At 47.3% G+C, this 14,613-nt stretch overlaps 1 protein-coding gene across 9 annotated transcripts in view; it reads right to left on the reverse strand.

Moving 5' to 3' along the window:
* Positions 1-14,613, reverse strand: part of SLC4A11 (solute carrier family 4 member 11) — a 93,519-nt gene that overhangs the window by 57,391 nt on the left and 21,515 nt on the right. For 7 of the 9 annotated variants that reach the window (XM_049834902.1, XM_049834912.1, XM_049834949.1 and 4 more), the window contains 2 exons: positions 11,071-11,223; positions 826-872 (listed from right to left, as the gene is read on the reverse strand). In XM_049834902.1, coding sequence (XP_049690859.1) covers positions 826-872; positions 11,071-11,223 — 200 coding nt within the window. Of the gene's footprint in view, positions 1-308; positions 481-825; positions 873-5,217; positions 5,420-11,070; positions 11,224-14,613 lie in introns of those variants that run through there. The other 2 variants (XM_049834958.1, XM_049834968.1) reach the window with 2 other exon arrangements.

Raw genomic sequence — 14,613 nt, forward strand, 5'->3', positions numbered from 1 at the left:
CCCCCAAGGGTTTGTTACACAGATTTAAGAACCCAAGTTACAATCTTCAACAAAGCCTGCAATACATGATTTACCAGGATCAGCAACACTACAAGTTTTCACGCAGCCAGCCAGCCCCTCCAACCAGCAGACGAGGCAAGAGTCAAGACAACTTAAAGTACTAGGAGCCATGCCTCACAGCCCCAAAGACCAGGACTTCATGTGGTATTAAATATCAACCGACTTCCTCACTGCATACTTTCTGTGTACTTTCACAGTCAGAGGTTTGTAGTAGTACAGCCTACATTTTTTTTTTTTTGTATTTTCACCTTATCATTATTGAGTTAGGGTCTCAAGAGCAAGTGTAAACTAAGTGTTGTTTCCTAATCATCCTCCTAGACTATTCCAGGGAATTCACTCCTGCTGAACCTCGTGAAGGCAGACCCGATTAGCTGGAATAAACAGGAAACCAAATCACAGCAATGTCTATTGGGTGTTTCTGCTTTCGGCTCAAGAGGAGCTCAGCAGGCTGAATCTCTGTGGTGTATGCTTGGATCCCTTTGCAGGCAGCTGCAGAAGAGAAAGTGATGAATTAACATGTCAAGGAATTGTCTGGGAGAAAAAGCAGTGGAACAATCAGTATTACAGAAAAATTGTTTGGAGAACGAGCAGCACATGGCTTTTAGGTTTAAAGAAAGACAGAGGCATTCAAGGAGAGAGGCATTAACATGCCTTCTGTTTAGGCCAGTAGAAACCACCTCCCCACCCCCCCCAGCATTTCAAGATTCTTTTCTCTGCTTCTAGATGATCAAAAAAATAAATTGATCACACAGCATCCCTACTTACCTTCCTTGATGTGTGCAGTAACACGCAGCCAGCACTTTCACTTTCAGCTGGAAAGGGGAAAAAAATAAAATAAAATCAGAAGAGTGTACTATCGCAGGTACCTGACAGGCAACAGGAACCAAGCAGAAGGCTCAGAACAAGGTGCAGTATCACTTTCTTGGCAGAGAATGATCTCTGGAGAAAAACAGAGAATCAATTTTTACAACATCTCGCATTCTGGAAGCGTAAACCAAGTGTAGGAGCAGCCTTTGGCATTATCTGATCAGTTGGGGTTTGTGTCTTGCAGCTTTTTTTTGTTTTGAGGTTTGTTTGGTTGGGTTTTTTTCAGATTCCCTATGTATTTCTACTCTTTGCTTCTCCCCCTACCCCCTCTGCCTCCTCCAAAAAAATCTAACTCCTAATCCTTTAGGTAATCATTTAATCCAATGCATCGTTTTTTGATAGATTGAGGCTAAGATTGCATGAGTCACGCTCATTTGGAAACCATTCTTGTCCTCATTAAAGAGTCAACAATAACACCCAGGCACTTCCAAGGGAGCAGGCTGCGAGAGATCACACACAGTGACTTGAAGATGAGCACATTAATGTCCTGTCAACTCACCACGCTGCCTCCATAAATCTAAGTGTAAAGCAACAGAGTTCTTGGGAAAGAAAACTGCTGTTTAGAGACTATAAATGTCACTTAATATGCAGCCAAGATACAGGGACGGGGCTACCCCGGAAGTTCCCAGTTCAAACTTCCAAGTGCCAACATTAACATTTTCTTCAAGTACCTGTGAAGCAATTTTGGGGGTATAAGCTAAAAAAAACCAAATAAAAACCAGGTTTTTTTTGCCACAAGACCACTCCATACTGCTTACATCCAACACAGCTTCTCTGCAGCATCATTAGTACCACAGGTACTGTCCATGCATCCTTCTCCTTAAGTCCTCATCTTCATACTCCCCCCAAAACCCCACAAGACTGAGCTGCTACCAAAATTATACACGAAACACGTGAACAGTTTTCATTCAAATGAGAGTAGTGACAGCATGGAAAAAACCCACTGAAGACCAAAAACTTTTCCAGAGGGACCAAGCTGTGGAAAAATACAGAGATGTAATACAGAGTTACAGCTATTCAGATGAGATTTTTGCTTCCTTTCCAGATCTGGACTTCCAAATCCTAACCTAGAAGAACTCCTGCAATCCCATTTCACAGGCTGACCACACACACAGGCACCTTTAAGCCCAACCCTACTACCCTCCAAAAAATAAGCTGAGGACGCAATTCACATGAAAACACCAGAACTCCAAAAAAGCACATCATTTTTTTGCACACAGAAAGCTGCTTTAACCAAAACCATCCCTGATCAAACAGGAATTCAAGTCATGTCCACAGTGGGGTTAAAAGGCTGCAACTCAAACTGGGAACAGAGTTGACTGCAGTAGAGAAGATTGGAAGGATTACCTTCATCTCCCACTAAACAAAATAAGCTGGTTCAGAGGCTTTGGTTACATCACCCAACTTCTCCCAAAGTTCACTCGGATGCTGTACGTGTGATTAAAAGCAGCACTTAACTAGACAAGTCTGTTGGTGCAACAGTTCCAATTATTACTGGTTTTGACACATCCTTTGGAAGAGAAAAACTGTTTCATCTAAAGAATGCTATTTATTATTAAAAGCAAGCACCCAAATAAACCAGAAACATCAAGCGTTTTCCCCAGGCTCTTACATTTGTAGTTCTCCAATGCTCACTTATTCAGCTTACAGCCTAATTACACACGCAAAAGCATGCTGGAAGATTTGGGAGCCATAAATATTCACGGAGAAGAAAACATGTTTTGGTTTTTCTGCTCTTGCAAGAAATAGTTCTAGAAAGACAAAAAATGCCCACAACCCTGAACAACAGCAAGCATGTGCTAAAAAGATATCTGCGTATCTGCAGTCTGTCCTTACGGATGCATGAAAACACAACAGAAATTCATGCTGTCCTTTTACCACGCAGCAACTCTTGGTTCCTCTTATCGGTTTCAAGCACCTATCAATCTTCTCCACTGACAGCTCTCTCAGGTACTCATCTCACATGAGCAAAGTGTTGCTTTATCAACACAAGCAAAACCATCTAATTACATCTGTCAGACCAGGATCTTTCAAACTTCTCAAAAAAAGCTGTTCTGGGTATGGAGGAGAAGCTTTGTAACGCCCAGAACCTCATTCATCATTTCATCCAAGCAATATGCCACTCAGACTTGATCTAGGGAAAGGAGACAGCTGGATACAGCCATCCCAGTTCCAGGCTGTTATCTAAAAGGCTCACTGGAGTGCTAAAACATTACTCGTGGATAGCAGCAAATCCAGTGGAACGTGAAAAATAGCGGGGGGGGGGGCAGAATACGCAGACACTTCCCAAGTGCTCTTCTGCCTGGCTTAGGAACCACCCGTTTCCTTACCGCAGGGGAACCCACTAGGCAATGTGGGATAAAACATGAGGTTGCCTGTGACACATCCAGCGGGAAATAGCTTGGCTAAAGCCCAAGCCCAACCACCACCAGCCTGCCACTCATCTCCTCATTCATGGCATTATCGCTGCTTCCCTCCAGTCATGCAGGACTGAAAAGATGCAACGTGCTTGACCCTTGCACCTCCACAGAGGAGCCCTTCACAGGGACAAAATGGATACAGAAAACTGTGGATTCACCCTCTACTGAGAAGGAAGAAACTACCCATCGATCATCAACTACATCTTGCTACCAGGAGCGATAACTAGATCTCATACCTCAATGTCAGGATTAAGCTTACTTAAACAGAAAGGTCAGGGACACATAAAATTTTCGTTTCTATTTTTGTGGTCCTCCTTGCTGGACAAATGAGGCTGCAAAAGCCTATTTTCAGCAAGCTAGCTAGCTACAGGCATTATTGCCTCTGTCCTCGTACACAGTTAAAGGAGAGCTGCCAGGGGTGGCCGACCTTATCTGTTAGGCTGCGCTCCAGGTCCTGCCCAGGGGAAAACCAAAAAGTCAGCAACGCATCTCCGACATCCCCTGGCAGCCACATCAAGGCGACACGCATATCCCGAATTTCTAGGATGCATGCACACAAACACGCAGCATTACTGAATACGCTACAAGTGACTCGCTGAGAGTTCACTTCAGTTTTAGCAACACTGATGAATTGCCAACATCAGACTTATACTTGTGGCTTCGTGTCGGCACATTCAGAGCCCTGCCAGGGCACTGTGGCATGCCTCTTTATCTCCCACCATTTGCAGAAGAACAGGACCCATCCAGCTTCTCGACATGAACAAGGAAATTTAATACTTGCAAGCGAGAACTGTAGCAGGAAATTTATTTCCTATACTCCAAAGCTGTTTCATTCCAGCTGCCCTTTACATAACATCCCTGATAACAACCCAGAGAAATGAAATCCCCTACTTGCTTCCCCTCCACCCCTGTTTAGATAATGACATCTATGCAAAGACAACCCTGAAAACAAGCCCATGAAAGTCATATGCCAAAGTTTAAGGCTTTTCACCTTTTGCCTTAAGAGATCTCCTTTCACTTAAGATCCCCTTTCCATCCCTTCTCTTGTACAGGCCCCCAGTGCTGCCTTTAACACCTGAGAAGACCCACAAGTCTTTTAAGTGAAGCCACCACTGGATGTCTATAGCATCTTAAGACCATATTTTTCTTGGGGATAAAAGGAGCAGAAATTGGAGAGCAGGAACTTTTTGGCTGTGCAGGTGTCAGTGCATGTTACTTTAGATCTGCCAGCACAGTAAATAGGCTACTAAATCAGAGCAGAATACTGCATTAGCACTACCGTGTTTTTCTCAGACAGTTTTCTCAGAAAATACCAAGGATCTCGTGCAAGTGAAACTATTTAAGTTTTGAGGGTTTTTATTATAAAATCCCCTTTTCTATCTGGGCTTTCTTCTGGGGTCTGAGCAAATCTAAGCCTCGGTCACTTCTGTTGAACCACACTGCAAGCAGAAAAAACTGCTCTGCTTTTAGAATCTGTTGCCTTAAAAAAAAAAAAAACAACACATCAGCACATGGCATGACAGGAGCTTGTTAGGAGCAGTGGAGATACCTCTAACTCATCGCTGGCAGTGAGGGCTTGCACAAGCAGGATCTCAAGGGCATTCTCTGTTTTGCTGTCCTGCTGCGGCTATGCCAAGTCCGGACTCATCCCCATCAGACTTGAGTAATTTTCGTTAAATATCATTAGATAAATAATTGTGCCCCAACTGTCCCACATTCCCACGATAGGGTGGTGGGCTGAGCTGCAGCAGAAAGCCTAAAAATCAGCTGGGTTCATCCTTCTTAAACCAACACCGAGGTTAAAGGCAGGTGGGAATAAGCAACTAGCTGCAAGTTTCTGGAGCAGGCAGGGTGGGGAGGAAAACCTCACCTGAGTAACGCTCAGCACAGACATCACTACGGCTGGGCAGGTGAAGGATTATCGCCTCGCGCTCCTCTCTGGCCATTGCAGGGGAATTGGAAAGAGAGGTGGACGGCACAGACTGACCAGGGCTCTTAGAGCCAGGGACAAGATAAGAGCACCAAGCGCTGTGTCACTTGTCGCACCCTCCAACTCCTCGTACATGCACACACTACAAAAGCAAAATTTTATTTATTTTTTTTAAAAAAAGCTGCAATAGGTTTTGTCATTAAGGTTGAGGCGGGAGGGGGGAAGGTGCATTTTTCCATGCCAACTGGAAGGACAGGGTGCTCAAAATACCAGGGGAAGCTGCCCCGAAGAAAACCCAAGGTGAAGCACCTAAAAGGGAGAACACTGCCTTCATGCAGAACCACTTGCATTACCCAACCCCCCCCGCACCTCCCTTGGCTTCGTAAGCACCGCTTTGAAAACACCCTCGTCAGGAAATTCGGAGGGAGGCCATCTCCCCCCCCCCCCCCGCGACACAATCGGTGTATCCACTTTCCATTATAGAGTATAGGAAGCTTCGGGAGCCCAACATCCCACGCTGACATCAAACTGCTAAAACAGGAGTTATCAGATGGAACGCGTGGGTCAGCATTGTGCCTCGAGACATAAAAAGGACCTTGGTATTAATGTGAGGAAATGTGACTATTGTGTGCAGAATGATACCCATTCAGGCCCAGACCACTTGTCTCTGGACGCTACTCTCTCTGGAATATCCTTGGCGCCAGCATCTAGCATTTCTCCTCGTCCCCTTAAAGAAAAAAAAGTCATCTCGGCAGGGGCTGGGCCATGACTTAGAGGGCTGTGTTTTGCTCAGAGCAGCAGCAGCAGGCGTGCACGTGTGTGCCTCTGGAGCGGATTACAGGAAACTGTTGATTCTCCGTATCTAGGAATGATCAATTGTCCAGAGGGTGGAACAGGCTTTAATTTCTCATGTAGCGTAAATCACGTTCCATTATTTCCCCCACACACCCCGACAAAGCCACATCCTGCTTTCCAATTGGCTTTTTGCTGCCATCAGGATTTTGCCATCTTCTCCCCCAAAACCGCTTCAGGCACCCACCTGCAGCTAAAGCTACCAATATGAGCATCAGCTGTAAGTGGCAATGCATACTGCAAAAGTTGAACAGCTACAGGTCCACAAATCCCTGAAAAATTGTGCCCAAGTTTAAGAAAAAAAATATCTGTGCAAACCCCTCTACTGCAATCTGGGGAAAGGAAGAGAAGATGAATTGTTTTAAAACCCCAAGCTACAAGAATGAGGTCCAAGGAATTGCTTTAAAACCCCAAACTGCAAGAACAAGGTCCAAATGATGAAAATATTTGCCTGGCTGATTTAAGGGAGCTGCCAAGCAGATAAGAACACTATGACTGACAGCAATGCTGTGGCCCCGCACGCTATGCGGGCCCACTGCAACAAGTGAGGCTTGCCTTACCTGTCCACCGTCTTTAAGGCTCAACCTAAACCAAATTGCCGTATTTGTTTGCAGGGATTTATTTCCAAGCATGCTGCAAATAAAGCAGCAAGTGGTTGAATCCCCTAGCTTGATGTTTCTTCAAACAGGCTGAAGGGACACAGGTATGAATGCTTGCAACGCAGACTCCGGAAGGATTTATGGAAAAGCCCACGTGTAAAATACAAAGAGACAGTCAAATTCACACCCACGTAGCACTAAGACCGAAGGGTTAATACAATTCTAGCTAGGTGAGAGAATAGGAAAGCAGTTGTAAAGCCACGTATGAGCCTGCCAGCCACTAGACAGCTAACCTGGTAGCTATGAAATAAGCAGAGCTTGTAGCACACTGGTCTGGAAAGAGGTCCCCCCCACTGCACACCAAACTCACTGATGCTCCTCATCCTCTCTGGCACAAATTCCCAGGGAACAGAGCATCAAGCTGGATTTTTCACTTGCAGCACAGGAACTGTGACATCCCTGCTCCTGTGGTGGGGGTCCCTCTCCGACCTCAGGCAAAGGGTGTCGGGAAAAGGGACTTCTTTTGGGACAGGAATGCAGTACTGACTCTTGGCAAAAATACACGCAGCAGGGCGCAGACCTAACATTTTACTTGTATGCTTTTATTATTGTGACTTCAGAACAAGTCTTAGTCTCTAAAAACCATCCTGATCTTCCCCCTAAAATGCAGATCCCAGATCCAAAAGCATTCAGCTTCAGATGAAGACTCACCCTTCATGTTGGAGCTACTAACATTTGCTGAAAGCAGAAGTCTTGCTACCAAAACCTAAGCTGGAAGCATGAGAGGCAGAAGAGACTAAAAAAGCTTTTCATCAGCTATTACAAGGAAGTAATAAAACACCCAGGAGAAAGGACCAAAAGCGTCAAGACTGAGAAGCATATTAGCACCTAGGCATCTGCTCTGATTTGGGCTCAATATTCCATGGAACAGCAGCCTGTGTTAATTAAAAATGAGATAAGCCATACCTTAAAACCTACATTTCTTCAAGCTATCCTGTTTTATACACATCTGTGCGCACAGCCCAGCATTTTATGACAATGGTTAATTGTCAGAATTTTATGGGCCATGCTATGTTTTGTTGGCTCAACATTCAATCCCACACAGCGATCTTTTTAAAACAGAATTATAGTAAAGTGCATCCAATTATGCTCATAGCAAGCTGTACATCCATCAAACAGAGATTAACAGCTTGACAGGATGATGGCAGAGCTGTTACCGCATCTGTAATTCCACTTACATTGCCCGCCAGCACCCAGACCCCGAGTTACAAGCTCAGCCCCTCCCCAGATGGGATTTTTGGATCTTTTCGCCCTACATTAAGGCAGGCAGCAACCTCACAGCAGCTCACCAGAAAAGGTCTCCAGCAGGAGAGAATCTGGACACCACATTCAGCCAAGAGACCAAACTGTGACGACCAGAAAACGCACACAGAGACTCACAGATATTACAGAGCAGTTATTTATCTTTTGTCAAGTCACCTTAGAGGGTTTTATTTCCTGCTGGAGATTGAGCAAATATATTTTATGCAGCAAGTGCATCTGACACTAGGGAGCAAGTCACAGGCAGGACTAGAGAGCCCTCTTTGCAGAAGGTGGCCCATGGTCAGTCCCTTTCTGGCCAGGCAGCAACTCTCCAAGCCCCAGCAAGTGTTGCAATGGATTGCATGACACAAGAGGGCAATATCGAGCCCTCTCGCACAAGGAAGCCTTTCAGCTCAACAAAGGTTTCACCCAGCTTGGAGAAAGCAAGAAAAATGGGATGGGGATGGAAAGATGTCATTCCCACACTTGCTTTTCCTCTGTGTTTAAAGAGCACCAGAGTATCTTGTATCTGGCACACTAGCTCCCTTAGGGGTTGGAAATGAGGTGTTCGTGGGATCTTCCATTGCCTGGACAAAACGATTTTTTTTTTTTACCTCCTTTCTTTTCAGCTTGTCTTGTTGGAGGCAAGCACTGCAAGTGCTCAGCTCCACAGTTTTGTTCCAGGAACACAAAACCCGATTATAAAACAAAACTCCCAGAGAATGGCAGCAATGCAAGGGAATACTTTTCAGAAATGCCCTTGCAGAGTTGGACAAGAAACAGTACGCTCCTGGACATACCTCAGCCATGGCATAGTTAAACCTCATTTCTGGAAAGAGCTTAGGAAGCTTGCAAAGAGGAGGTTTTCTTCAGCAGTTCAGGCTACTTTTGTTAGAAGAGCTTAAGGGGCTCATCTCAGCTGTTTTCAAGCACCAGCAGCTTTCCAGGAGGATCAGCTATGCCCTCTGCAGCCAGAGACTGATTTAGTATGTATAAAATCCACTCTGGAAGATGCTTCAGTAAAACCACCTCTGAGAAAGAGCTGACAGCCTAGATGACAAACACCTGGAGTCTGAGGAATCCTATGCCTGCTAAAGAACCACCTGGATTTTGGCTACATGGACCACTTCGATGTTGTCATGGTAAAAGAAAGACAAAATAAATCTCACTTCACACCCGCCCTTACTAAAAGTTTGGACTTTTGCTCTGCCTGAAGCCCGTTTAAAACCTCCATCCTTGCATCTGAAAGGGGACTCCAGCACATCAGAAGTCTATTTTTTCTTAAAAATTCTAAACATCTCAGCTGAAGAAAAAGGGTACAACTAATACCACCATCACAAACATCAGTGCTTGAGGGAAATAAGGAAGCCCTTTTTTGTCCTGTTTTGAATGGAAGGGAAAACACTCATAAAAAGCCCAGGAGGACACACTAGGAAAGTCAGCTTCTTCAGACACAGAAGAATCCACAGCACTTGCATTCCTCATCCCCAAACAATGCACCCCACGGCATTAAGCCCAGACTTGTCATAGCAGAGTACAGTTCCACTTAAATCTTTCAATTAAGATGGCATTTGTAAAATTGCAGGCTTGAAAATTGCTAGATATTATTCCTAAGTTAAAGTCACCGCTCTGATTCAAAAAGTAGACTTTAAGATAGTCAAGCAGAGGTCTGGGCCATGCCTATTCTGCATCACTCTTTCCAATAATTGCTCACTATAGATCAAATGGGATTTGCTTGGAATCTAAAAATAACTTTGAGCAAACTTAAAGGACTCTCCAGTACTACGACACCAAGGATAATCCAGAGCCCTTGCATTTAATCTCCGAAATCGCCAGTGCCCACACAGGCAGGCTCCAAACTGCCTCCAGCTGCTAGGACAAAACCCAGGCAACTGCTGTGTCCTAGAGCTGTATTTTCCTAGGTGCACAGCATAAAAGCCAAGTTTTGCTGGCCCTCCTCCTTCACCATTCAGCATGTGCATTACAGAGGATGTTAAAATGGCGTGCTAAGGGCAAACCCAACTTCTAGAGCAATGTAGGAATTTTATTACTTGATAGCAAGCATTTTAGATATCTTCACAATTTGCGTTAACTAGGCTGTTTGGAAGTCCCCTCCACTTTGCTCCCCATGTTGGGCAGAGTTCCTAAAGGATGCTGGCTTGGCAGGGAGTACACAAAGAGCACAGTTTGGGGGACATATGCCCATCTGCAACGTGACTGCACAACCACCTCCTTTGTGGCCACTTGTCCTCTCTGAGCCAAGCCACAGCTCAAAGCTGACATGGTGGTTGCCCGAGGGTGGAAGCCCCAAGGGTGTTTTTTGCTGGTGAGTTCACCCCCAGCACCAAACCCTGTCCTCCTCCCCTGCATGAAGCTGCCTCAAAGCAGGCACAGATCCTACTAAAGCATATTTTGGGGACCTTGGCACTCGGGCCCTCACCTGGAGCAGGTAGTTTGTATTTATAAACAGAGCGTGACACACAACAGCACTTCCCAGTATATAGCTGTGGGGGCCTGACCTCCATCAGAGGTGTCTAACGGGCTGGTTTTCTCCTTATTTTTGCTACCTGCCTCAACAGAGGAGGTGTAGGGATTGCTTGCCTCCAGCCAGGATGATTAAACCCCAAAAGCATGTGTCCTACCCCAAAAGCATGTGTCCTACCCCAAAAGTCCCTCTAGACTCTTTCTACCGTTACTGGCTGCTGTGGAGACCAGCAACTGACCCGGGCGATCCACAGCTCCAACTCACCTCCAGCATTTCAATTAAAATGTGTTCAAAAAAGCCTCCAAAGCCCCAGAGCCACGTCTGAATTACCTACAGGGACCGCACGCACCAAAACCCCGACTTCTCACTAGAAAGGACTCTCCTCCAGCGACTAGGCCACAGCAGCGAGAGCAACGTCGAGGCCCCAGGCCCCAAACTCGAGGCCTTTTTAGGATGCAGATGGCTGAAGACCCACTCAGCAGCCAGAATTTATTAGGTTTTACCTAAAAAAAAAATCGCTCCCAACGCGACCTGGGGAGGGGGGTTGTCACTCACCGGTGGCGTTCGGCGGCACCTCCAGGTTGACATTGACGAAGAATCGGATGCTGTCCCCCGAGACGATGGAGGAGTTCACCGCGTCAAAGAGCTCCTCGCCCCCTGCCTCCTCCTTGGTCTCGCAGCCATCATCTGTGTCACATTTGAGGTAACCTGCCGACGAGATGGGGAGGGCGGTTAGCAGGGCCCGACCAGAACCAGAACGGCCCAATCTGCGGGCATCCCCACCGGTCACGGCCGCCGAGGGCCGCGGCGAGGCCTCGGCAGTAGCCACGGCCTCCTGAGAAGCTTCTCTCATGTCCTCAACCGGTGAGGGCTGAAAATTATCAATAATCTGCTCCGGCACGTTTTTGGGTCGGATTGGGGTGTGCGTCCCAAGGGACGTCCCGGAGACTGGCCAGGTAACAGCAGGGGCTTTGTGTGCCGGCCTGCTTAGAGAGTCAAAATGGCGTGAGGGGCAAAGCCAAGAGTCAAGGCCTTGCTCCTCTCAGTTAAAAAAAAAAACAAACAAAACCCCAAACAGGACAAAAACTTGGACCCGTAAGCGATAAAATCACCAAGTCGTGGCGCAGAAGCAAGAGCTGCGCCCCAGCCCACCCTAAACCCAATGCACTCATCAGCTCGTCACCAGAAGCATGGCCTTTCCACTTGCGATTCAGCAATTTGAAACTGAGGAGGGGAAAAAAAAAAAAAAGAAAAAAAAGGTTTCCAAGGAGACACCCGATACAGATGGACAGACCTGCAGCTCCCCGTGGGGCAGAGGAGCAGGTCACAGGAGGCAGCAGCATCGAGAAAGCAAGACAAGTTTCTTAATTACAGTGGACAACTCCTTAGCCTTTCACAACGCTTCTAATTAGAGTTTAACCTAGCCTCATTCAACGGCAAGCTAGTTCACTGCAGCATTTTATTACGAAGCAGCTGGAGGACTCTTGTGGCGTGCTCGTGCATCATGTTTAATTAGGAGAATTAGGGACATTATAGAATGTCAATTTTTACATTACCAGGATTATTCAGCAGCTTCTACCCATCTTCTGACGAGTCTTTTATGCCTAATTTGAAGCAGGAGGGATATATTTCATTAGCTTCCTTCAGGCACTACAGCAAAATGAAAAGGGTGAACTTCAAGGCAGAGGCTTGAATGGAAACTAAAATATCGATGACTCTTTTTTAAAGCACCGTATAAGCAAACGTAGAGGCGACAGCAGCTGAAGGCAGCGCACGCGGTCTACGGAGGGATCTCGAGCTGACGGCTCGCCACCACAAAAAACAAGCCCCGAGCAGGGAAGCCACAAACAGGAACTCGGTGACACAGAACAGGGGCTGCAGAGCTTCCTGCCGCCAGCAACGCGCCGGCAGGCTCTCGTCCCGACCGCTCCGCATCTCCCTCGGAGGGCTGCAGGGGTTTCAAGCCTTTGGGTGACTTCTGAGCTGCTTGTCTGAGGCATGGGAAACCCGACAAACAACTCGGATTAATCCCCTTCCTGATCCCCGCCTCCTTCGTCTATGTGCTCGACGGGAATCAACGTGAATCGGTCTTATCAGAATTGCTCTGAAGGCTTCAAAAAGGTGCCGCCGTCCCCAGCCAGATGGCCGGCAAAATGCACCAAGGGTGCCGTCCAGCTTAGGCGGCTGTTTCCATCCCTGCACAATGGAAACTTGCCCAAAGGCAGACAAAAAGAAGCAAGGTGAGGAAAGTATAGGAAACAACCTGAAGGCAATACCCAGATTATCACAGCACTGCAGGAACCCCCAGGTATGAAACACCTGCACAAGGGCTGGCAGATGTGCCAGGATTGAGGGGCAGCCTGTGTCCCGGAGCTACGGACAACAGCCAGACAGGGTGTCTGCCGGCATCGCAAGTACTACGAAGCGCCATGCGAGCATCTCAATCCCAAACAAAGTGCCAAACTTGGGGTTGGGCTCCTCCAAAATACACAACGGACACCATAACCCCTCCTCGGCAAAGCAGAGCACCCACCAGTGCTGACAGACCCCTGGTGCCAGGAGAGCTTGGGCAGCCCTGCAAAGCAAAAAATCAGCCTGGGATAGGCTCATATCCACCATCCTGGCTTTTCCATCACATCCAGGATTGCAGCCCCAGGGAAGTTGTCACAACAGGTTTGTGCTTCTCTGTCCTCCCCACTCAGTGGGTCCGATGGGAGGCACGTGGGGGCAAGACGGTTTGAGCACACAGCTCAGAGAACAAAGTTGAGTTTTTCCCCACTGTCCTAATGCAATTCAGACAGAGATGGGTAAGCGGGTAAAAGCCAAGCAGGGAAGACTATTTATTCACCTCCCAAACCCACTGAAAGTGGCTCGGTAAGAGCATAGCAGCGGTGGCCCCTGAAAGCAGAGAGGGCTGGAGACAGGAGAGAAGCAGCACAGGAGCTGGAAGAAGGGCAAGGGTGGAGTAGGATCAGAGGGTTGGGCAGAGGTCAGCGAGGACTCTGGCAAGGGAAGCATCCTCTGTTCCTCCCTCTTTAGGGGAGGAAAGAGCAGAACAAAAGGCAGCCGAGCCTCGCGTCCCTTGGGCAAGGGACGGACAAAACACTCGGCTTGCAAATAATCCCAAACCTGGGCTGTACAGGAACTGCACTCCCGGGCAGGTGTCTGCTTTGTCACTAAACCACCTCAAGGCTTCAAAGCACTCCTGTTTTGAATCCTTCAGCCTATTAGTCTGCCAGGCATTTTAAAACATGAGCAACTTATGCCTGTCAAACGCAGGGTCACCTCGAGGTGAGAAGAGGAGCCGTGGGCATGGCAGATGCACCTTCCTTTCCCTCTGAGCACAGCTCAATAGCTGCCTCCAGCCCTGGCAGCTGTTTTCCCCCCGTCGCCTAATGATCACCCCCGCTGCTTGAAGGGCAGCAGATGCCACGAGCAACAGCAGAAGCTGTTTGGCTCCCCTGAAAGTTTCTTTGGTGTTTTGCAGAAGTTCAGAGTGGGATCTGACGTGGCTGTCGCACAAATCTGTGTGAATATCAATCAGGCTTCCATATGGAAGCACAGCCTCAGTAACACTTTATAGCTTGTGCTACAAGCAGTTGCTTCAGTGAGGCAGAGGGCAGAGTTAGACACCTTTACGTACTACCTCAGATGGGCTGGGGAAGAGTTTAAGATCTCCAAAATGGTGCCCCCCTCACCCACCCATCTCTATCACTTCATAAGAAGGCACCATTTGCTGAAGCGCCATGAGCTACATGACAGGGTGAGTCAGACCTCTGAGCACAGAAGTGCCACTTCAGCCTGAAATATGGTCTAAAAGCCCCAAAGAAAGATTTTGTTGAGTAGCTGAATAGTAGAGTCAGGAACTGAATTAAAGTTGGCTGAGAAAAATCAGTGCAGCCTTCCCGCACTTTGAAGAAGACTGTGGTCAGGACGATCCCCCTCAGTCCACCCTGCAGGACTCACCTCATAGCAAAGAGAAACGGAAAAGCATGAAAAGTGCAGGAGGCCAAGGACAGCAAGTACCACCCTTCAGTGCTGCAGGAACAAAATCCACTTCTTGCCCTGCGCAGCCATTAAAATAGCCAATGCCTTGAC

The sequence above is a fragment of the Accipiter gentilis genome, chromosome 3, assembly GCF_929443795.1.
Source record: "Accipiter gentilis chromosome 3, bAccGen1.1, whole genome shotgun sequence".
Lineage (NCBI taxonomy): Eukaryota > Metazoa > Chordata > Aves > Accipitriformes > Accipitridae > Astur > Astur gentilis.